Source organism: Strigops habroptila, unplaced genomic scaffold (genome assembly GCF_004027225.2).
Source record: "Strigops habroptila isolate Jane unplaced genomic scaffold, bStrHab1.2.pri NW_022045636.1_ctg1, whole genome shotgun sequence".
In the NCBI taxonomy this organism is placed as follows: domain Eukaryota; kingdom Metazoa; phylum Chordata; class Aves; order Psittaciformes; family Psittacidae; genus Strigops; species Strigops habroptila.
This window is the reverse complement of record NW_022651112.1, coordinates 220,082-240,328: the sequence shown is the minus strand read 5'-3', so window position 1 is coordinate 240,328 and position 20,247 is coordinate 220,082. Positions and strand designations below refer to the sequence as shown.

The following is a 20,247-nucleotide window of genomic DNA, read 5'->3' as shown; positions in this document are numbered from 1 at the left end:
TCCCTTCTGCAGCTTTTATTGTGCAGCAAAATCACCCGAATTGGGGCAAAGGCTGGAGCTGGAGCCCGGCCCCGGAACCATCGGGGGGGACACAGGACCTTGGGGGACTGGGAGGGGGGACCCAAGGCGGGGTTTTGGGGTCCCCCTGGGTCCCACTTGGGCCGCGTTTGGTGTCAAACACCAGCGTTGGGGTGAGGTTTTATTGGGGTGAATAAATAGCGTCGGGTGCAGGATGATGCACCCGGGGTCCCCAAGGCCCGTCCTGGGCCCCCTCAGGCGCTGTCCTTGGTGCTGGTGCTGCTCAGGGGGACGGTGACCTCCTTGTCCTTGAGGTGTCCGGTTCTGGGTGCACCGGGGGGAGAGAAAGCCCAAAACCTTCATCCCTCCCAACCCTGAGACCTTCCACCCTTCCTCAACCCAATCCCAAAACCTTTGTCCCTTCCCAACCCCAACTCAAACCCTTCGTCCCTTCTGACCCTGAAACCTTCAACCCAACCCAAAATCCTTCATCTCATCCCAATCCCAAAACCTTCCAACCCAAAGACCTTTGTCCTTTCTCATCCCAAAACCTTCACCCCTCCCAACCCTGAGACCTTCCACCCTTCCTAACCCCAACCCCTTTGTCCCTTCTTGCCCCCAAACCTTCAACTCTCCCTGCCCAAAACCCTTTGTCCCTTCCACCCCCGAGACCTTCAACCCAACTCAAAATCCTTCATCTCATCCCAATCCCAAAACCTTCATCCCTTCCAATCCAAAGACCTTGGTCCCTTCTCACCCCAAAACCTTTGTCCCTCCCAACCCTGAGATCTTCAACCCTCCCTTGTCCCAACCCCAACCCAAACCCTTCATGCCTTCCAACCCAAACCCTTCCACCCTTCCCAATCCCAACACATTTGTCCCTTCTCGCCCCAAGACTTTCAGCTCTTCCTGCACCAAAACCTTCATCCCTTCCAAACCCAAACCTCCTGGGTCCCCCCAGATTCCTCCCCCCAACGGGGGGGGCTCTCTCTTCATGGCCCCATGGTGGTGACAGGGCACCGCTGGCTCCTCACCGGGTCTCCACGTCCGCCACGGTCTCGGGCAGGGGCAGGCTGCGGGTCTCGGGCAGGCAGCGGGTGGCCATGGCCGACACGATGGGGGCAGCCCCATAGATGAGCAGGGGCAGCACCGGGCTCACATCGGCCGTCATGCGCACGAGAGGGGCCACTATCCCCCCGACACGAGCCATGGTGCCCCCCAGGCCCAGCCCCGTCTGCCTGTGCCAGCGGGAGACAGGGATGGAGACAGGGATGGAGGGATGGATGGATGGATGGGTGGATAATGGAGGGATGGAGAAGTGGGAGGATGGAGGAGTTGATTGTGGCTGGATGGATCGAAGGATTGAGGGTTGGGTGAAGAGGTGGTTGGATGGATGGATGGAGCAGTTGAGTGATTGATGGAGAGGTGGATGGGTGGATGGAGAGGTGGATGGATAGGTGGATGGATGGAGAAGTGGATGGATGGAGAGGTGGATGGGTGGATGGAGAGGTGGATGGATAGAGAGGTGGATGGATGGAGAAGTGGATGGATAGAGAGGTGGATGGATGGAGAAGTGGATGGATGGAGAAGTGGATGGATGGAGAGGTGGATGGATGGATGGAGAGGTGGATGGATGGGCTGAGGGGTTGATGGTAGATGGATGGAGAAGCTCAGGGAGGGGTTGAGGGATACATGGATAAAGAAGTGGCTGAATGGATGGAGGAGTTGATGATGGATGATGGCTGGATGATGGATTATGGATGGGTGGATGGATGATGGCTGGATGATGGCTGGATGATGGATGGTAGATGACTGCTGGCAGTGGGTTTGTGGTGCCCCCAGCCCTGGAGGTGTGAGCACCCACCTGATGACGGTGGGGAAGAGCTCTCCAGTGTAGATGTAGGCGCAGTTGAAGGAGGCGGCCAAGGAGCCCTTCCCCAGCACAGCGAAGGCCATTCGCAGCACCCGCAGCTCTGCGCAGGGGGAAGGTCCCATCCTCCACCAGCGGCTCCACCAGCGGCCCCATGGTGGGTTCACCCGGGTCCTGCCTCTGCTGCCACCAGCACCTCCCGTCCTTCACCCCTCCCTCACCTCCCCTGCAGCCCCAGCATCGACCCATCACCCTCTATTCCTCTATCCCGTCATCCCACCTCCCTCTCGGCAGCCTCTGGCCCTCCAACTTCTCTCTCTACCCTCTGCCTCCATCCCATTGTCCTCCATCCCATTGCCCTCCATCCTGTTGTCCTCCATCCCATTATCCTCCATCCCTCCATCCCATTGCCCTCCATCCCATTATCCTCCATCCCTCCATCCCATTGTCCTCCATCCCATTATCCTCCATCCCTCCATCCCATTGCCCTCCATCCCATTATCCTCCATCCCTCCATCCCTCCATCCCATTGTCCTCCATCCCATTGTCCTCCATCCCGTTGCCCTCCATCCCATTGTCCTCCATCCCATTGCCCTCCATCCCTCCATCCCATTGTCCTCCATCCCATTGTCCTCCATCCCATTATCCTCCATCCCTCCATCCCATTGCCCTCCATCCCATTATCCTCCATCCCTCCATCCCATTGTCCTCCATCCCATTGTCCTCCATCCCGTTGCCCTCCATCCCATTGTCCTCCATCCCATTGCCCTCCATCCCATTATCCTCCATCCCTCCATCCCATTGTCCTCCATCCCGTTGCCCTCCATCCCTCCATCCCATTGTCCTCCATCCCGTTGCCCTCCATCCCTCCATCCCATTGTCCTCCATCCCGTTGCCCTCCATCCCTCCATCCCATTGTCCTCCATCCCTCCATCCCATTGTCCTCCATCCCATTGTCCTCCATCCCATTGTCCTCCATCCCATTGCCTTCCCTCCCACCATTCCTCCACCCCCTGTTCCTCCACCCCCTCTTCCTCCACCCCCTCTTCCTCCACCCCCTCTTCCTCCACCCCACCCCATCCCACCCCTCTCCGCGCTCCGGCCCCGCTGCGCACCGCTGGGCACGGCGCTGTTGGCCAGGATGCAGACCCCAGCGAGCGCCAAGGAGCCGCCTTGGGCCACCTTTCGGCCGAGGCCACCGATGACCAACACCGAGATCAGCTTGGCCGGGATGTCCACGGCGCCGAAGAGCAGCTGGCTCAGGTACACGTTCACCCCAAAGCCCTGCAGGTCCATGGCCAGCCCGTAGTAGGCAAAGCTGGTGGAGAACCTGCCCCAAACCCAATGGTCCAGAGAGTCATGGCATGGGTTGGGTTGGAGAGACCTTAAAGAGCTCCTCCAGCTCCAACCCCCTGCCATGGGCAGGGACACCTTCCACTGGAGCAGGTTGCTCCAAGCCCCTGTGTCCAACCTGGCCTTGAACACTGCCAGGGATGGGGCAGCCACAGCTTCTCCATTCGACCCATTCCAGTGTCCCACCACCCTAAATATGAAAGCCACCAGGTGGGACCAAAACACCACCAAAAACGTTGGGTTTAGCCTCGAGAAGGCGGGTTTTGCCCCCAAAAAGGTGGTTCCCCCCCTGCAAAAGTGGGTTTGCCCCCAAGAAGGGAGGATTTCACCCCACAAAGATGGATTTTGCCCCAAGAAGGTTGGTTTTGGTGCCAAAATGGTGGGGTTTGTCGCCAAAATCGTGGGGTTTGCCCCCAAAAAGGTGGATTTTGACCCCCAAAAGATGGAATTTGCCCCCAAAAGGGGTTTTTTGGCCCAATCCCCCCTCACTTGCCAGACAAAGGAGACTCCACAGGACACCATCCTCATTCCAGGTGTCCGGAACAGCGTGGCCACGGCTCCCCCTGGCACTGGCGGCTCCTGGAGCGCCAGAGCCTGCAGCGCCTGCGGAGAGCCAGATCCACAGGGATCCGGAGGGATCTGGGGGATCCAGGCCTTGGGGGGGTGTGTTGGGGAACTGGGTGGTGGGATCTAGGGGAGGATCTTGGGAGAGATCCAGGTGATTTGGAGGGATTGGGAGGGGAGATCAGAGGGATCAAGGTAGGATACAAGGGGTCTTCGAGGGGGATCCAGGTGTTGTGGAGGGGATCAGAAGGCTCTAGGTGGGATCAGAGGGATCGAGGCAGGATACAAGGGGTCTTCGGGGGGGATCCAGGTGATGTGGAGGGGATGGGAAGGCTCTAGGTGGGATCAGAGGGATCGAGGTGGGATACAAGGGGTCTTTGGGGGGGATCCAGGTGATGTGGAGGGGATGGGAAGGCTCTAGGTGGGATCAGAGGGATCTAAGGAGATGTACAAGGGGTTTTGGGGGGGATCCAGGTGACGTGGAGGGGATCAGAGGGATCTGGGGGGGGCTTTGGGGGCTCTGGGGGGTCCCGGGTCTCTCCGTCACCTCCAGATCCAGTTGGTCGCCCTCGTGCTTCCGGCCGTTGATGCGCGCGACCCGGCGCAGCCCAGCCAGGGCCTGGTGGGGCCGCCCCGCACTGAGCTGCCACCGCGCCGACTCCGGCAGCAGCCTGGGGGGACACCACGGTGAGGGGACATGGGACACGGGGACATGGGGGTACGGGACATGGGGATATGGGAATACGGGACATGGGAACATGGGGGTACGGGACATGGGGACATGGGACACGGGGACGTGGGGATATGGGACATGGGGATATGGAACAGAGGGACATGGAGACACCAGGACACAGGGACATGGACACAGGGACATGGGACACAGGGACATGGGGGTACGGGACATGGGGACATGGGACACGGGGACATGGGGATATGGGACATGGGGATATGGAACACAGGGGCATGGAGGCACCAGGACATAGGGACATGGACACGGGGACATGGGTATATGGGACATGGGGATATGGAACACAGGGACATGGAGACACTGGGACACAGGGACATGGACACGGGGACATGGGTATATGGGACATGGGGATATGGAACACAGGGACATGGACACAGGGACACAGGACACCAGGACATGGGGACACTGAGACACTGGGACATGGGTTATGGGGACAGCAGGATGCCGGGAGTGGGGAGCCAGGACACGGGGACATGGGGACACCAGGAGTCTGGGGAATGGGGACATGGGACATGGGGACGTGGGGACACCAGGAGTCTGGGGAATGGGGACACAGGACATGGGGACACCGGGATGCACCATACCAGGAGTAGAGGAAGAAGAGGCCGAAGGGCAGGGACACAGTGAGCTGCAGCCAGCGCCAGTGCGGGATTCCGAAGGCCATCCCCGCCAGCAGGAACTGCCCCAGCGTGTAGCTGTAGCCGTTGATGGTGCCCACCACGGCCCGCGCCTCCGTTGGGATCCACTCCATGCCTGCAGGCAGGTGTGGGCTCTATCCCATGGGATAGCACTGGAGTGGGAGAGCTGGGGCCCTCCCAAGGGTCAATGGGGCTGGGTTGAGTTAACAGAGGTTGAGGTGGGTCAATGGGGTTGGGTTGGAGCTTGGGGCCTTCCCAATGGTCAATGGGGGCTGGGTTGGGTCAATGGGGGCTGGGTTGGGTCAATAGGGGTTGGGTTGGGTCAATAGGGGTTGGGTTGGGTCAATAGGGGTTGGGTTGGAGCTTGGGACCCCCACGGTGGTCAATTGTTGGGTTGGGTTGGGTCAATAGGGGTTGGGTTGGGTCAACGGGGTTGGGTTGGAGCTCAGGGCCCTCCCGTGGCTGGTGGGTCCATCCCAGCCCATGTCCCGGCTCACAGAGCGAGGAGGAGTTGAGGGACACTCCGGCCATGGCCAAGCCCGTCAGGAACCGGCCCAGGCAGTAGAGGAGCAGCGTCGGGGCGGCCGCGGTGCCGGCGCCCGTCACCCCCAGCTGCAGGTAGCACCAGGTCAGCACCGCCCGGCGCCCAAACCTGCCGGACACCAGCATGGACATGGGTGATGGGGACATGGGTGATGGGGACATGGGTGACGGGGACATGGGTGATGGGGACACCAGCATGGGACATGGAGTGATGGGGCTACCGGCATGGGGACATGGGGCACTGGAGGTGCTGGGATGGAGTTTGTGGAGTGGTAGAGATACTGGGATCGGGGAGATGGGGTGATGGAGACACTGGGATGGGGGAGATGGGGTGATGGAGACACTGGGATGGGGGACATGGGGCACTGGAAGGTGCTGGTATGGAGTTTGTGGGGTGCTGGGAACACTGGGAGAGTGACACAAGGCATTTGGAACACTGGGATTGGGAATATGGGCACTGGGAATACCGGGATGAGTGACTTATGGACAGTAGGACAGAGCCACCCTGGGGACACCAGGGCCAGAGGGACAAAAGGGCACCCCTGAGCATCCCCTTCCCAGTTCCTCCCAGTTCCTCCCAGTACAGCCCCATGCTGGCCACATACTTATCGGAGAGGATCCCAAAGAGGCCGGAGCCCAGGAGGATCCCAGCCATGTAGATGGATTGAGCCATTTGCTTCAAGGTCTTGGACTCACACACCAGGTCCCACTGCCACCAGGAGAGAGGACATGGGGGTCACCACCCAGCCCCATTGCTCCTCCCCCCGCCCCTCCCCTTTGGGGGGCACCATGGGGCACCTCAGTCACAATGGTGTGAGCGAAGGCACCATCGCGATAGGTCCAGCCGTCGCGACAGGGCTCGGTGGCCGCGGTGCTGCCGTTGGCCGTGGCGTTGGCCTCCAGGAGGTGCCACTGGAGCTCCACGTAGCGGCGGCAGCGCTGGGGCTGCTGGTGGCCGTCGGTGGGGATGGAGACGAGGAGCGGGATGTCCGCGGTGGCGCCGGTGGCCCGCGGGCGGCAGTGGTGCTCGGGGACGCCCGCGGTGAAGTTCTGCAGCAGGTTGTGACTGGCCAACATGATCAGCGGCACGGCCAAGGCTGCCACATAGGTCACCTGGAAGCGGCCCATCCCACCCAGGCGGGCCAGCAGCGCCGCGAAGGACATGGTGGGATGTGCTGGGAAGGGTGAAGGCTCGGTCAGGAGGGCAGGAGGAGCAAGAGAGGTTGAAGGATGGCCAAGGAATGCCTGAGGGATGGCCAAGGGACAGGCTTGGAATGGCCAAGGCATGACCAAGAGACGGGCTTGGAATGGCCAAAGGATGGCCAAGGGATGGGCTTGGAATGGCCAAGGGATGGGTTTGGAATGGCCAAGGGGTGGCCAAGGAATGGCCAAGGGATGGGCTTGGAATGGCCAAGGGATGGTCAAAGGATGGCCAAGGGATGGGCTTGGAGTGGCTGGGGTGGGGTTGGAGGAAGAGGTGAGGAATGGATCTGAGGAAGGACCAAGGGGTGGATGAGGAAGGACCAAGGGGTGAATCTGTCAATCAATCAATCGATCACTCTGTTGGTTGCTATTGATCTGTTGGGGTGTCTGCCAATCGCTGACTATTTCTTGCCATCAGCTCAACCCATGTCCTCCCATCAGCAACCAATCATCAATCAATCATCAATCAATCATCAATCATCAAGCAATCATTAATCGTCAATCATCAAGCAATCATCAATTATCAATCAATCATCAGTCATCATCATCAACCAATCATCAACCAATCATCAACCAATCATCAATCATTCATCAATCATTCATCAATCAATCATCAATCATTCATCAGTCAATCATAATTGATCCCTCCCCTTCCCTCCTCCCCCTCCTATCCCATCTCCCATCCCCTCTCCATCAGTCCGTGCCCACTGGCTCTGGGCTTCTCTCACTGCCCTCTCCCGGTGTCCGGCTCCATCCGTGTCCGTGTGTCCTCGTGTCTGTGTCCCCATGTCCCTCCCTCTGCCCACCCACACTCCTCCATCCTTCACCCCCCGCTCAAGCCATTGGTCAATCAATGGATCGATGGATCAATGGATCAATGGATCAATGTTTCATGCCCCCCATTGACTCCTCAATTGCTCCATCACCTCTTAGTGACTCCTTGGTCTATTTCTCCTCATCAATCATTGATCGATCATTGATCAATCTCCTGATCAATCTCTTCATCAATCTCCAGCATCTCTATTGATCCATCCAGGTATCTATAACTGATAAGCTGATCTATAACCTTTCCATTGATCAATCATCCATTGATCCATTTATTACTTCATCATCTATTGATCAATGGATCGGCCTGAATCTCTCATTGACCAGACTATTGGCCTTTCACCTGTTGATTGATTGATAGACCTTTAATCTACTGATCCATCTCTTGGCCCCTCTCAATTGATCAAGAGAATCTATTGATCAATGCAGTGACCCTCCTCTATCTATTGCCAGCTCTATCGGTCTCTATTGATCCATGTATCAACCTCAGTCTCTTGATTGATCAATCTCTTCACCTGCAATCTCTCCATTGATCAATCAGTTCAGGTTTAATCCTTCCATTGATCGATCAGTTGAGGTTTAACCTCTCATTGATCAACCTTTCCCTCCACTGATTGATCTATTGATCTCCATTGCCCTCTCTCCCAACCACCACGTTACGGATCCACTCACCTCTCTGTTGCTCCCACTCTACTCAACCTTCTCCCAGCTCCCGATCCCGCTTCCCGGAGCCATCTGCTGGCACCTACTGCCCCATGGCCCGTCCCTGCCCCTGCCCCTGCCCCTGCGCTTGTCCCTGCTCCTATTTAAATCCACCCCCATTCCCAGTTAACGTTTGACTCCGTCAGGATCGGACCCCGCTATGGGTCACTGGAAACCATCATCCAGGGATGTCCAGCAGCTCCCTGGGGCCTCCCCATCCTCTCCCTCTGATCCCAGCTGGATGGACCCCCCCCGGCCCCTTCGGCTGCCGTCACTATCCAGGGGTGGGGGTGGGTGGTTGATGGGGCCACATTCCTGAACCGGATTCTGGGAGCCCCTTGGACCTGGGGCAGCGGGAAGTGGTGGAACGTTACAGGATGGGTCAGTGAGCAGGGACACGAGGCGGGAGAGGAGCCGGGGCCTTGGGATATCCGGGTCCCCTGAGCCCTCAGGACATTTGGGCACATGGATTCCTGGAAGCCTGGGTCCTTGGGATGTCTGCACACCCAGATGCCTGGATTCCTGGGTCCTTGGGACACACAAATGCCTGGCACCAGGACATCTGGGCATCAGGATGTCTGGGCATCCAGATGCTTGGGTCCTTGGGATCCTTGGGATCCTTGGACATCTGGATTCTTGGGATTCCTGGGTCATTGGGATGTCTGGACACCCAGATGCCTGGATTCCTGGGATCCCTGAGCACCTGGATCCCTGGGTTCTTGGGACATCCGTGCATCCCAACGCCTGGATTCTTGGGATCTCTGGGCACCCGGACACCTGGGTCCTTTGGACATCTGAGCATGGGGATGCCTGGATCCTTGGGATCTCTGTGTACTGGGTTCATGGGATCCTGGATCTTTTGGGATCCGGCTCCTCCTGCTCTCCTGAGTGATGGGAGCTGGGGAGGAGGAGCAGGAGGAGGAGCAGGAGGAGGGGACCCGGGGGGGCGGGACAGGAGGAGCCTCAGCTCCCGCTGGGCCCGTGTTTGCCTTCGGGGTGGGATGGAGGAGCCGGTCCGGGTCCGGGGCCGCGGGAAAACAACCTCCGAGCGGCCCCCCCGGGTCCCTCCATGTCCCCTCTGTGTTGCCCCCCATGTCCCCCCCGTGTCCCCCCCATGTCCCCCTCTGTCCCCAGCTGCATCTCACACACTTGTCCCTGTAACTCCTTTGGTTCCAGCACCAGACACACACACCACCCCCAAGCCCCGGAGCCACCAGCCCCAGGAGGGAGGAGGATGCGGGTCCACATGTGGTGGTGGCCTTGGTCAGGGCTTCGGCCCCCTGCGTCTGGGCACTGGTGGGATGAGGTCCATGGGGGGTTGGGGTAGGTGGGTTTCGTGGTGCTGTTCCCCCTCCTGCCCCATTGACCATCCATCCCCCACCATCCACATCATCCATCCATCATCCATCATTCATCATCCATCATCCATCCATCATCCATCATCCATCATCCTTCCATCCATCCATACATCCATTCTTCATCCATCATCCATCACCACCCACCATCATCCATCCATCCATCCATCCATCCATCCATCCATCCATCCATCCATCCATCCATTCTTCATCCATCATCCATCACCATCCACCATCACCCATCATCCATCCATCCACCATCCTCCACTGGTGCCTCCGGGGGGTGACACGAGCCACCAGTCCCAGGTACCACCACATCCTACCTTGGCGGCAGTTGTAGGTCCAACCATCAAGACAGGGCTCCTTTGGGAGCCCTTGGCGTCCAAAAGCCGCCACTGAGGTGCCATCATGAGGAACCCAGACCCTGAGCAGGTCCCGGTGGCACTGACCACCCAGAGGAGCCGGCACCAATGGTGACTTCTGCAGCAGGTTGTGAGTGGCCACCATGAGGAGGGGCAGGGCCAGGGGGGCCACCGAGGTCCCTGCATGCTCCAGAGGCGCCCCTCAGGCTCCTCAACCCACGGGGACCAAGGTGGGCTCCTTGTAGCCTGGCCACTGCTGGGTTGGGGCCAATGGATGGGTCAATGGGTGAGTCAATGGGTGGGTCAATGGGTGGGTTAAGGGTTGGGCCAATGGTTGGGTCAATGGTTCGGTCAATGGTTGAGTCAATGGTTGGGTCAATGGTTGAGTCAATGGGTGGGTCAATGGGTGGGTCAATGGTTAAGTCAATGGGTGGGCCAATGGGTGGGTTAATGGGTGGGCCAATGGTTGACTTCTGGGGTGCGGTTTTGGGGTGACTTCCAGAAGAACCAGGAGGCCAAAGCGCAGGCAGGGACAGCACAAAGGTGGCCGAGCCTAATCCACCAAGCACCACCAAAGGGTGGCCAGAGCCTAATCCATGGGCAGAGCTTCCCACCCCTCACAGGGACACCAAAGAACCACCCAAAATGGGGCAAAATTGGGGCAAATCGTCATTGGGTTTGTTCTTCTTCTGCAGGGTCACGATGTGGAGGGGGAGAAGCAGCTTTTGGAGACACAGCTTTTGGAGAGGACCCAACCTTCAGATGGGCACCTTGGAGGAGATGGGGGGGAGCTGCTGGTGCTGGCCATGGGGTGGCCTCCATTGGGTTAATGTTCAGCTGGGACCGCGGGCAGGAGGTGCTGGAGGTGGCCCCGGCGCAGGTCAGTGCGTGAGCACTGGGTTAATCTTTGACGGGCTCAACCCAAGCAGGGCATTGGTGGGGCCAAGGGACACGCTGGGGATGGGAGCAAGGGCCAATGGGGGGCAATAGGGGAAGGAGCACCATAGGGGTGGCTGGAGGAGGGGGGTGGCACTGGGGAGGTCCGAGACCTTCTCGAGGGGTTGGGGACCCTCTAATGGGACAAGAGTTGGTGGGTTTGGGGTTCTTGAGTGTTGTCTTGATAGAGGTGACCTCCAAGATGAGGTGGTGGTGGGCAGCAGCTTGGTGGAGGTGGCCTCAGGGACATGGTTCTTGGGCATTGTCCTGTTGGAGGTGGCCTCAGGGACATGGTTCTTCATCACTGGCCAATTGAAGGGGATGTCATGGAGATAATTCTTCATCATTGGCCGATTGGGTGTGACTTCAGGGACAAGAGACAAGATGATGAGAAGTTGTTGAAAGTGACCCCCACCAAGAGGGTTCTTGGGCACCATCTTCTTGGAGGTGACCTCAGGGACACAGTTCTTGGGCATTGTCCCATGGGAGGTGACCTCAGAGGTGGTCGCTGAGTGTCATCCAATTGGAGGTGACCTCAGAAACACCCCAAGCCGTTGTCCCCACCAGAGCTGCTTTATTGCTCCCAGGACTCCTCCAGCCCCATCCCCAGCCGAAGCTGAGGGGCCCATGGCGGGGGTGCAGGGCGCTGTGTCCCACCACCCCCCATGGGCCTTCAGGGCTCCTTCTGTGGTGCCTTCTCCTGCGGCTCCAGCGGGATCTTCTCCTTGGGGTCATCCGGACGCTTCCGCTTGGCCCTGGGGGAAGAGGAGGCTCCATGGACATGACGGGGGCCAAGTCCAGTGTCTGCCCATCAGCAGCTCCTGGCAGTGGGGCTTCTGCCAACTCACCCATCCAGTGACCCTCAACACGCTCGTGTGTCCATCCATCATCCATCCATCCATCCATCCATCCATCATCTATCCATCAGCCATCCATCATCCATCATCTATCCATCATCCATCCATCATCTATCCATCATCCATCCATCATCCATCATCCATCCATCATCCATCATCCATTCATCATCCATCCATCCATTCATCATCCATCCATCCATCCATCCATCCATCATCCATCATCCATCCATCCTCCATCCATCCATCCATCCATCATCCATCATCCATCCATCATCCATCCATCATCCATCCATCCTCCATCCATCCATCCATCCATCATCCATCATCCATCCATCATCCATCCATCATCCATCCATCCATCCATCATCCATCCATCATCCATCCATCATCCATCCATCATCTATCCATCTGCAATCCATCATCCATCATCCATCCATCATCCATCCATCCATCCATCCATCCATCCATCCATCCGTCATCCATCCACCCATGCATCCATCCATCCATCATCCATCCATCCATCCCTCATCCCTCATCCCCGCTCACCTGCTCTCCACCTCCTGGATGGTGTCGGGCAGGGGCATGTTGAGTGTCTCTGGAAGGAACGCGGCCACCGCGGCCGCCACCACCGGGGCCACTCCATAGACCGCAGGGGGGAGGAGGGGGTAGGACTCATCCAGCATCTTCACCAGTGGTGCCACGATGCCACCGACGCGCGCCATGGTGCTGCCGAAGCCCAGCCCCGTCTGCCTGCGGCCACCATGGACAGGGACACCGCGTCACCCATGGGACAGGGGCACCAGGGTCACCCATGGGAGATGGGGCAGGACACTGGTGTCACCCATGGGTGCTGGTACCTGATGGGGGTGGGGTAGAGCTCCGTGGTGTAGAGGAAGACGCAGTTGAAGGAGGCCGAGAGGCAGCCCTTGCCCAGCACTGCCAGCGCTGTGCGCAGCGTCTGCAGCTCTGCGGGACATGGACATGGGTGGAGGGTGGGTGGAGGATGGGTGGATGGTGGGTGGTGGATGATGGATGGATGGATGATGGATGGATGGATGATGGATGGATGATGGGGGATGGATGGATGGATGGATGGATGGATGGATGGTGAAAGGATGGATGGATGGATGGATGGATGGATGGATGGATGGATGGTGAAAGGATGGATGGATGGATGGATGATGGGGGATGGATGGATGGATGGATGGATGATGGATGGATGGATGGATGGTGAAAGGATGGATGGATGGATGATGGCGGATGGATGGATGGATGGATGGATGGATGGATGGATGGATGATGGATGGTGGATGGATGGATGGATGATGGTTGAATGGATGGATGGATAGATGATGGATGGATGGATGATGGGTGGTGGATGATGGATGGTGGATGGATGGTAGATGGTGGATGGACGGATGACAGATGGATGATGGATAGATAATGTATGACGGATGGATGATGGAAGGATGGATGGATGATGGATGGATGGATGGATGGATGAAGATGGTGCTTAATTCAATGGCTGGAGAAGTGAGTGATGGGTGAGGAGCAAACCACAGTCATGTGACCCACAGGTGGGGACATCAGTGGCTGGACCAGGCCCTGCAGAAGGTCCCATCAGCCCCAGCACCCACCTGTGGGCACGAAAATGTTGGCGATGATGGCCAAGCCCGCCAGGAAGAGCGCGACCGCGAGGGACAGGCGCCGGCCCACGTAGCTCAGCGAGATGGTCACCACCACCTTGGCCGGGAAGTCCACGGCGCCGAAGATCACCTGGATGAGGTAAATGCTGACCCCAAAGTTCTGCAGGTCCATGGCCAGCCCGTAGTAGGAGAAACTGATGGAGAACCTGGAGGGGGGCAGAGAGATGGAGGACCCTGAGCTGGTGGCGCCAACCTGGGGTGTCACTGTGGGGTAGGAGCTGAGGTGGGGGAGATGAGGGTGGTGGTGCCATTGGATGGTTGGATTCACTGATTGTCCGATTGTCCAATTGTCCATCCATCCATCCATCCATCCATGATCCATCATCCATCCATCCGTCATCCATCCATCCATCCATCCATCCATCCATCCATCCATCCGTCATCCATCCATCCATCCATCCATCCATCCATCCATCCATCCGTCATCCATCCATCCGTCATCCATCCATCATCCATCATCCATCCACCATCATCCATCCATCCTCCATCCCTCATCCCTCCCTCCTCCTCCTTCCGAGCCCCACCAGACAATGGAGAGGCAGAAGAAGATGTGGCGGATGACGGGGGTCCGGACCAGGTCAGAGATGGTGTAGGAGGCCTTGAGCCCGGCCAGCTCCTCCTTCATGTGGGACCTCAGGATCTAGAGGTGGGGGGTGCGCAATGGGACACGCTGATGGAGACAGTGGTAGGAAACAGGGACCCCCCCACCATGGGGCCACCAAACCTCCACCGTGATCTTCTCCCCTTCTTCCTTCCTCCCGTTGATCCTGGCCACGCGCTGAAGGACCTTCACGGCTGCCTCGGCCTTGCCCGAGAGCACCAACCACCGCGCGGACTCTGCCAGCCACCTGCGCCAGGAGGGGACACTGAGGCCCTGGAGCCACCGGTGTCCCCACTGTGTCCCTACTGCATTCCACCACATCCCAATGCATCCCACTGCATCTCAATGCATCCCAAGGCATCCCACCGCATTCCACCTCATTCCACAGCATCCCACCTCATCCCACCACATCCCACCGTGTCCCACCACATCCCCGTGGCCACCAGTGCCCTACCAGGAGTAGAGGAGGAAGCCAAAGAAGGGCAGGGACACGGTGAGCTGGAGGCGGCGCCAGTGGGGCACGGCGAAGGCCAACCCGGCCAGCAGGATCTGCCCCAGCGTGTAGGCGAAGCCGGTGATGGCCACGGTGATGGCGCGGTGGGACGTGGGGATCCACTCCACCACTGCGGGGACACCGTGACACGGGGGGGCCTGGGGACCGCTGCCACCCCAGCGCATCCAAAGGGCCCAGCCATGGCCATGGTGGTGACAACACCCATGGGACGGCCCAGCCATAGCCACTGGGACAACCCAACCCATGGCCATTGGGTTGTCCCCTCCACAGCAATTGGGTCATCCCCATCCATGGCTATTGGGTTGTTCCCATCCATGGTCATTGGGTCATCTTCATCCATGGCCATTGTGTCGTCCCCACCCATGACCATTGAGTTGTCTCTTTCACAGCCATTGGGTTGTCTCCTCCATGGCCACTGGGACATCCCCACCCATGGCCATTGAGTCATCTCCATCCATGGCCATTGGGTCATCCCCATCCATGGCCATTGAATTGTCCCCTCAATAGCCGTTGGGTTGTCCCCATCCATGGCTATTGGAACATCCCCTCCCATGGCCATTGGGTTGTTCCCATCCATGGCCATTGGATCATCCCTATCCATGGCCATTGGGACATTCCCATCCATAACCACTGAATTGTCCCATCCATGGCCCTTGAGTTGCCCCCTCAATAGCCATTGGGTTGTCCCAACCATGGCCATTGTGTCATCCCCACCCATGACCATTGAATTGTCCCCTCAATAGCCATTGGGTTGTCTCCTCCATGGTCATTGGGACATCCCAGCCCATGGCCATTGGGTCATCCCCATCCATGGCCTTGGTGATGCCCCCACCATGGCCACTGTGTTGTGCCCAGTGTCCCCTGTCCCTCACCCAGGCAGGCGATGCTGAGCCCAAAGCCAGACAGGGCCATGCCACCAGCGAAGCGCAGGGCGCAGTAGGTCGCGTAGTTGGGGGCAAAGGCCGTGCAGGTCCCCATCACCCCCAGCTGCAGGTAGGACCACATCAGCATGGCCTTGCGCCCGAACCTGCAACGGCAGCACTGGGAGCCACTGGGAGCCACTGGGAGCCACTGGGAGCTGCTGGGTGTTGGGTAGCCAATGGCCAAGGGGGAAACTGAGGCCCAGGGAGGGTTCTCGCCACCTTTACCTGTCCGAGAGGCCTCCCAGGACCAGGGCGCCCACCAGGACCCCGGCCATGTAGATGGACTGGGCCATCTGCCGGAGCTGCCGGTAGCTGCAGACCAGGTCCCACTGCAGGGATGGGATGAGGTGAGGTCCTGCTCAGCTCTCCTCTCCATCTATCATCCATCCATCCATCCATCATCCATCATCATCCATCTATCATCCATCCCTGCATCATCCACCATCCATCCATCATCCATCCATCCTCCATCTATCATCCATCATCTGTCATCCATCCATCCATCCATCCATCCATCCATCCATCCATCCATCCATCCATCCTCCATCTGTCATCCATCCATCATCCATCCATCCATCCATCCATCCATCCTCCATCTGTCATCCATCCATCATCCATCCATCATCCATCATCATCCACCTCTCATCCATCCATCCATCATCCATCCATCATCCATCCATCCACCCATCATCCATCCATCATCCATCCTCCATCATCCATCCATCCATCCACCCATCCATCATCCATCCATCATCCATCCACCATCCCACCACCTCCATCGACCTCACCCCTCAGCCCCATCCTTCCCATCTCCTCCGTCTCCACACTGGTTCATCCCTGTCCCCCCCCCGGCCATGTCAGTGGCCACATGGACACCGTGGTCCCCCCACCATGCCCGTGTCCCCACCTCGGTGATGATGGTGGCCACGTAGGTGCTGCGGTCGTATTCCCACCCATCGAGACAGGGCTCAGTGGGCCGGGGCCCGGCGCTGCCATTGCTGGGGGACGAGGCCACGTAGCGCAGGCAGGACCCCAGGGTGGCCTCGGGGGCCTCCAGGGTGCTGTTGGCCCCCCCCAGGGTGCCATTGGGGGGCCCCGCGGTGGCACCCAGAGCCCTCAGGGTGGTGTTGAAGGGCCCCGCGGTGCCGCCGGGGGGGTCCCCGTGGGGCGCGGGGAGGCGGCAGCGGTGGGGGGGGATGGCGGCGGTGAAGTTCTGCAGCAGGTTGTGGCTCGCCATGAGCAGGATGGGCACCACCAGCAGCACCGTCTGCAGCACCTGGAACCGGCCCAGGCCCCCGACCTGCTCCAGCACCGCCCCGAACGGCATCGCCGGGACACCGGGACTGGCACCGGTGGGGGGAGAGCGTCAGCGGGGGACACCAGCACCCCCTGGGGCACCAGCACCCACAGGGACACCAGCACCCCCTGGGGCACCAGCACCCACAGGGACACCGGCACCCCCTGGGGCACCAGCACCCACAGGGACACCAGCACCCCCTGGGGCACCAGCACCCACAGGGGCACCTTCACTCCTTGGGACACCAGCACCCACAGGGGCACCAGCACCCCTTGGGACACCAGCACCCACAGGGGCACCATCACTCCTTGGGACACTGTCACCCACAGGGACTCCGTCCCCCCTTGGGACATCACTCATGGGGACACTGTCACCCACAGGGTCCCCAGCACTCAGTGGGACACCAGCACCCCTTGGGACACCAGCACCCACAGGGGCACCATCACCCCTTGGGACACCAGCACCCACAGGGGCACCATCACCCCTTGGGACACTGTCACCCACAGGGACTCTGTCCCCCCTTGGGACAACATCACTCATGGGGACACTGTCACCCACGGGGCCCCCAGCACCCAGTGGGACACCAGCACCACTTGGGACACCAGGGTATGGAGAACACCATTGGCCACAGGGACACCAGGGCATGGGGACACAACCCCCCATAGGGACACTCATCTCTGGGGCCACCACCATCCATGGGGCCACCATCAGTGGGGCTGTTGCCACCCGTGGGGACATAGCGCTGGGTGGACATGGGTTGGATGCCAGCAAGAACCTCACGATGGGGACAGCAGGACATGGGGACACCAGGACATGGGGCTGGTGCCACCACTTGCGTCACACGTCCCCAACCCCCCCCCCCCGTGTCCCCCCCCACCGTGTCCCTGTCCCTGCTCCGCTGCGGTGGCTCCCTGGGTCGGGGACATCCGGCCAGATGCAGCTCCATGTCCCCGGGGTGATGGGTCCTGGCTCCCATGTCCCCAACCCACCATGTCCCCAACCTGCCCCCCCCCCACGTCCCCTCCCTGGTGCCCCCAGCCCACCCCATATCCCCCCCATGATGTCCCCAGCCCATTCCCCTGTCCCCAACCTGTCCTCAACCCCCCTCCCATGTCCCCACCAGGCCCCTCAGTGTCCCCATGTCCCATGTCCCACTGTCCCCTCCAGGATGTCCCCAACCCACCCACACAACGGCCCCAGCCTGTCCCCATGTCCCCAACCTGTGCCCATGTCCCACCCCCAGTGTCCCCAACCAGTTCCCGTCCCAAATATGTCCCCATGTCCCTTCTCTGACGGCCCTGACCTGTCCCATGTCCCCTCTCTATGTCCCCAACCCATCCCATGTCCCCACCAAAACGTCCCCAACCTGTGCCCGTGTCCCCCCCACAGTGTCCCCAACCACTTCCCCTGCCCCAGATCTGTCCCCATGTCCCAATGTCCCCTCTCTCATGTCCCCAACCTGCCCCATGTCCCTCCCCTGTTCTCAACCTGTCCCTGACTCACCCCATGTCCCCCCCAACGCCTTCAACCTGTGTCCCTGTCCCTGTCCCTGTGCCCCCTGTCCTTGTCCTGTTCCCATCCCCGTCCCTACCCCGGTACCTGTCCCCGTCCCTGTCCCGTTCCCGTTCCTGTCCCCCTCTCCGGTCCCTGTCCTTATCCCGGTACCTGTCCCTGTCCCGTTCCTGTTCCTATCCCGGTACCTGTCCCTGTCCCTGTCCCGTTCCTATCCCGGTACCTGTCCCCATTCCCGTTCCCGTTCCTATCCCGGTACCTGCCCCTGTCCCGTTCCCGTTCCTATCCCGGTACCTGTCCCTGTCCCGTTCCCGTTCCTATCCCGGTACCTGTCCCTGCCCCGTTCCCGTTCCTATCCCGGTACCTGTCCCTGCCCCGTTCCCGTTCCTATCCCGGTACCTGTCCCTGTCCCGTTCCCGTCCCCGTCCCCGTCCCGGTCCCGTCGCAGCTGAGGCCAAAAGCGGCGGATTCGGGCAAAAGTCCCGGGATCGGTGGGGGGGGGGGGGGGGGGGAGGGGGGGAAGGCGGAGGGGGGAGGGGCGGATTCCAGCGCGGCGGGAGCGCGGCGCAGGGTCCCCCCGCCCGCCGGCCCCACAGAGCCCCATGGAGCCCTATAGAGACCCATAGAGCATCCATAGAGACCTATAGTGATCCATAGAGCATTCATAGAGACCTATAGAGCACCTACAGAGACCCATAGAGTCCTATGGAGATCCACAGAGCCCCCATAGAGACCCACAGACCACCCATAGAGCCCCTATAGAGACCCATAGAGCACTCATAAAGACATATAGAGCACCTATAAAGATTCATAGAGCACCCATAGGGCTCCTACAGAGACCCATAGAGCACTCATAGAGACCTACAGAGCACCTATAGAGATCCACAGAGCACTCACAGACCCATCGAGAACCCATAGAATCCCATAAAGCACCTATAGAGCCCCTACAGAGACCAACAGAATCCCTATAGAGACCCACAGAGCACTCACAGAGCCCTACCGCAACCCATAGAGTGCTCATAGAGACCTACAGAGCCCTATAGAGAGTCATAGAGCACCCATAGAGAGTGACAGAGCCCTACAGCGACCCACAGAGATTTCACAGAACCCTATGGAGATCCATACAGCCCCTATAGACACCTACGAAAGCACTCATAGAGACCCATAGAGCCCCATGGAGACCCATAGAGCAACTATAGCGCACTTACTGAGCCCCATAAAGCCCCCCCCAGCACTTGGAACTCCCCAGTGAGGCCATTAAGGTGCCCCACAGAGCCCTGTAGAGAATCCTACACACCTCTATAGGCCTCTATAAAGCCTCTATGGGTTTCTGTAGGTCTCTATAAACCCCCCCACATAAGCTCCTATAGGCCCCTATAAACCCCCTTACGGGCTCCTATAGGGTCCTTTGACACCCACATGAGCTCCTGTAGGCCCTATTGTGGCCTCCTACAGACCCCTGGAAACCCCCTTATAGGCTCCTATAGGTATCTATAAACTCTATGAGCTCCTATAGTCCTTATAAACACTATTAGACGTGCCTATAGACCCCTATAAACCTACCCCCGGCTTCTATAAGCCCCTATAACACCCTGACGGGCTATTATACCCACTATATACTCCTCTATGGGTTTCTGTAGGTGTCTATACGCCCCCATGAGGCCCTATAGATCCCCTATAGATCCTATAGGTCTCCTATGGGGCTCCTCTGGGTCCCTGC

The 20,247-nt window shown here is 59.3% G+C and overlaps 2 protein-coding genes across 5 annotated transcripts; both read right to left on the bottom strand.

Moving 5' to 3' along the window:
- Nucleotides 1-8,547, bottom strand: LOC115603496 (solute carrier family 22 member 6-like). Of its 4 annotated transcripts, none has more exons than XR_003989880.1 (11): nucleotides 8,435-8,547; nucleotides 6,533-6,909; nucleotides 6,340-6,443; nucleotides 5,689-5,843; nucleotides 5,138-5,306; nucleotides 4,353-4,476; nucleotides 3,735-3,844; nucleotides 3,004-3,218; nucleotides 1,883-1,991; nucleotides 1,053-1,252; nucleotides 187-342 (listed from the first exon to the last, which is right to left on the bottom strand). XR_003989880.1 is itself a non-coding variant. In XM_030475414.1 (11 exons), exons 2-11 carry the CDS (start codon nucleotides 6,896-6,898, stop codon nucleotides 273-275), a joined length of 1,626 nt encoding a protein of 541 aa, XP_030331274.1. In that variant the 5' UTR covers nucleotides 6,899-6,909; nucleotides 8,435-8,547; the 3' UTR covers nucleotides 187-272. The 4 variants fall into 4 exon arrangements, 3 of the variants coding, with proteins under 3 accessions (XP_030331273.1, XP_030331274.1, XP_030331275.1); XM_030475414.1 differs by having other exon boundaries at nucleotides 1,053-1,256; XM_030475413.1 differs by lacking the exon at nucleotides 5,689-5,843 and having other exon boundaries at nucleotides 1-342; nucleotides 1,053-1,256.
- Nucleotides 8,548-11,671: 3,124 nt separating this feature from the next.
- Nucleotides 11,672-18,984, bottom strand: LOC115603495 (solute carrier family 22 member 6-A-like). The gene is made up of 11 exons (XM_030475412.1): nucleotides 18,927-18,984; nucleotides 16,626-17,061; nucleotides 15,944-16,047; nucleotides 15,668-15,822; nucleotides 14,736-14,904; nucleotides 14,405-14,528; nucleotides 14,205-14,320; nucleotides 13,612-13,826; nucleotides 12,832-12,940; nucleotides 12,521-12,724; nucleotides 11,672-11,872 (listed from the first exon to the last, which is right to left on the bottom strand). Exons 2-11 carry the CDS (start codon nucleotides 17,043-17,045, stop codon nucleotides 11,791-11,793), a joined length of 1,698 nt encoding a protein of 565 aa, XP_030331272.1. The 5' UTR covers nucleotides 17,046-17,061; nucleotides 18,927-18,984; the 3' UTR covers nucleotides 11,672-11,790.
- Nucleotides 18,985-20,247: the final 1,263 nt, after the last annotated feature.

Excerpts from the sequence above, each read along its gene's own strand:
- LOC115603496 (XM_030475413.1), bottom strand. The coding sequence starts at position 6,898 with ATGTCCTTCGCGGCGCTGCTGGCCCGCCTGGGTGGGATGGGCCGCTTC. Across the intron at positions 1,992-3,003 it reads CAACAGCGCCGTGCCCAGCG|AGCTGCGGGTGCTGCGAATG; the intron begins GTGCGCAGCGGG and ends CCCCCTGCGCAG. Across the intron at positions 343-1,052 it reads GTGGCGGACGTGGAGACCCG|AACCGGACACCTCAAGGACA; the intron begins GTGAGGAGCCAG and ends CGGTGCACCCAG.
- LOC115603495 (XM_030475412.1), bottom strand. The coding sequence starts at position 17,045 with ATGCCGTTCGGGGCGGTGCTGGAGCAGGTCGGGGGCCTGGGCCGGTTC. Across the intron at positions 15,823-15,943 it reads CTGGGAGGCCTCTCGGACAG|GTTCGGGCGCAAGGCCATGC; the intron begins GTAAAGGTGGCG and ends CTGCCGTTGCAG. Across the intron at positions 14,905-15,667 it reads GCTCAGCATCGCCTGCCTGG|TGGTGGAGTGGATCCCCACG; the intron begins GTGAGGGACAGG and ends GTGTCCCCGCAG.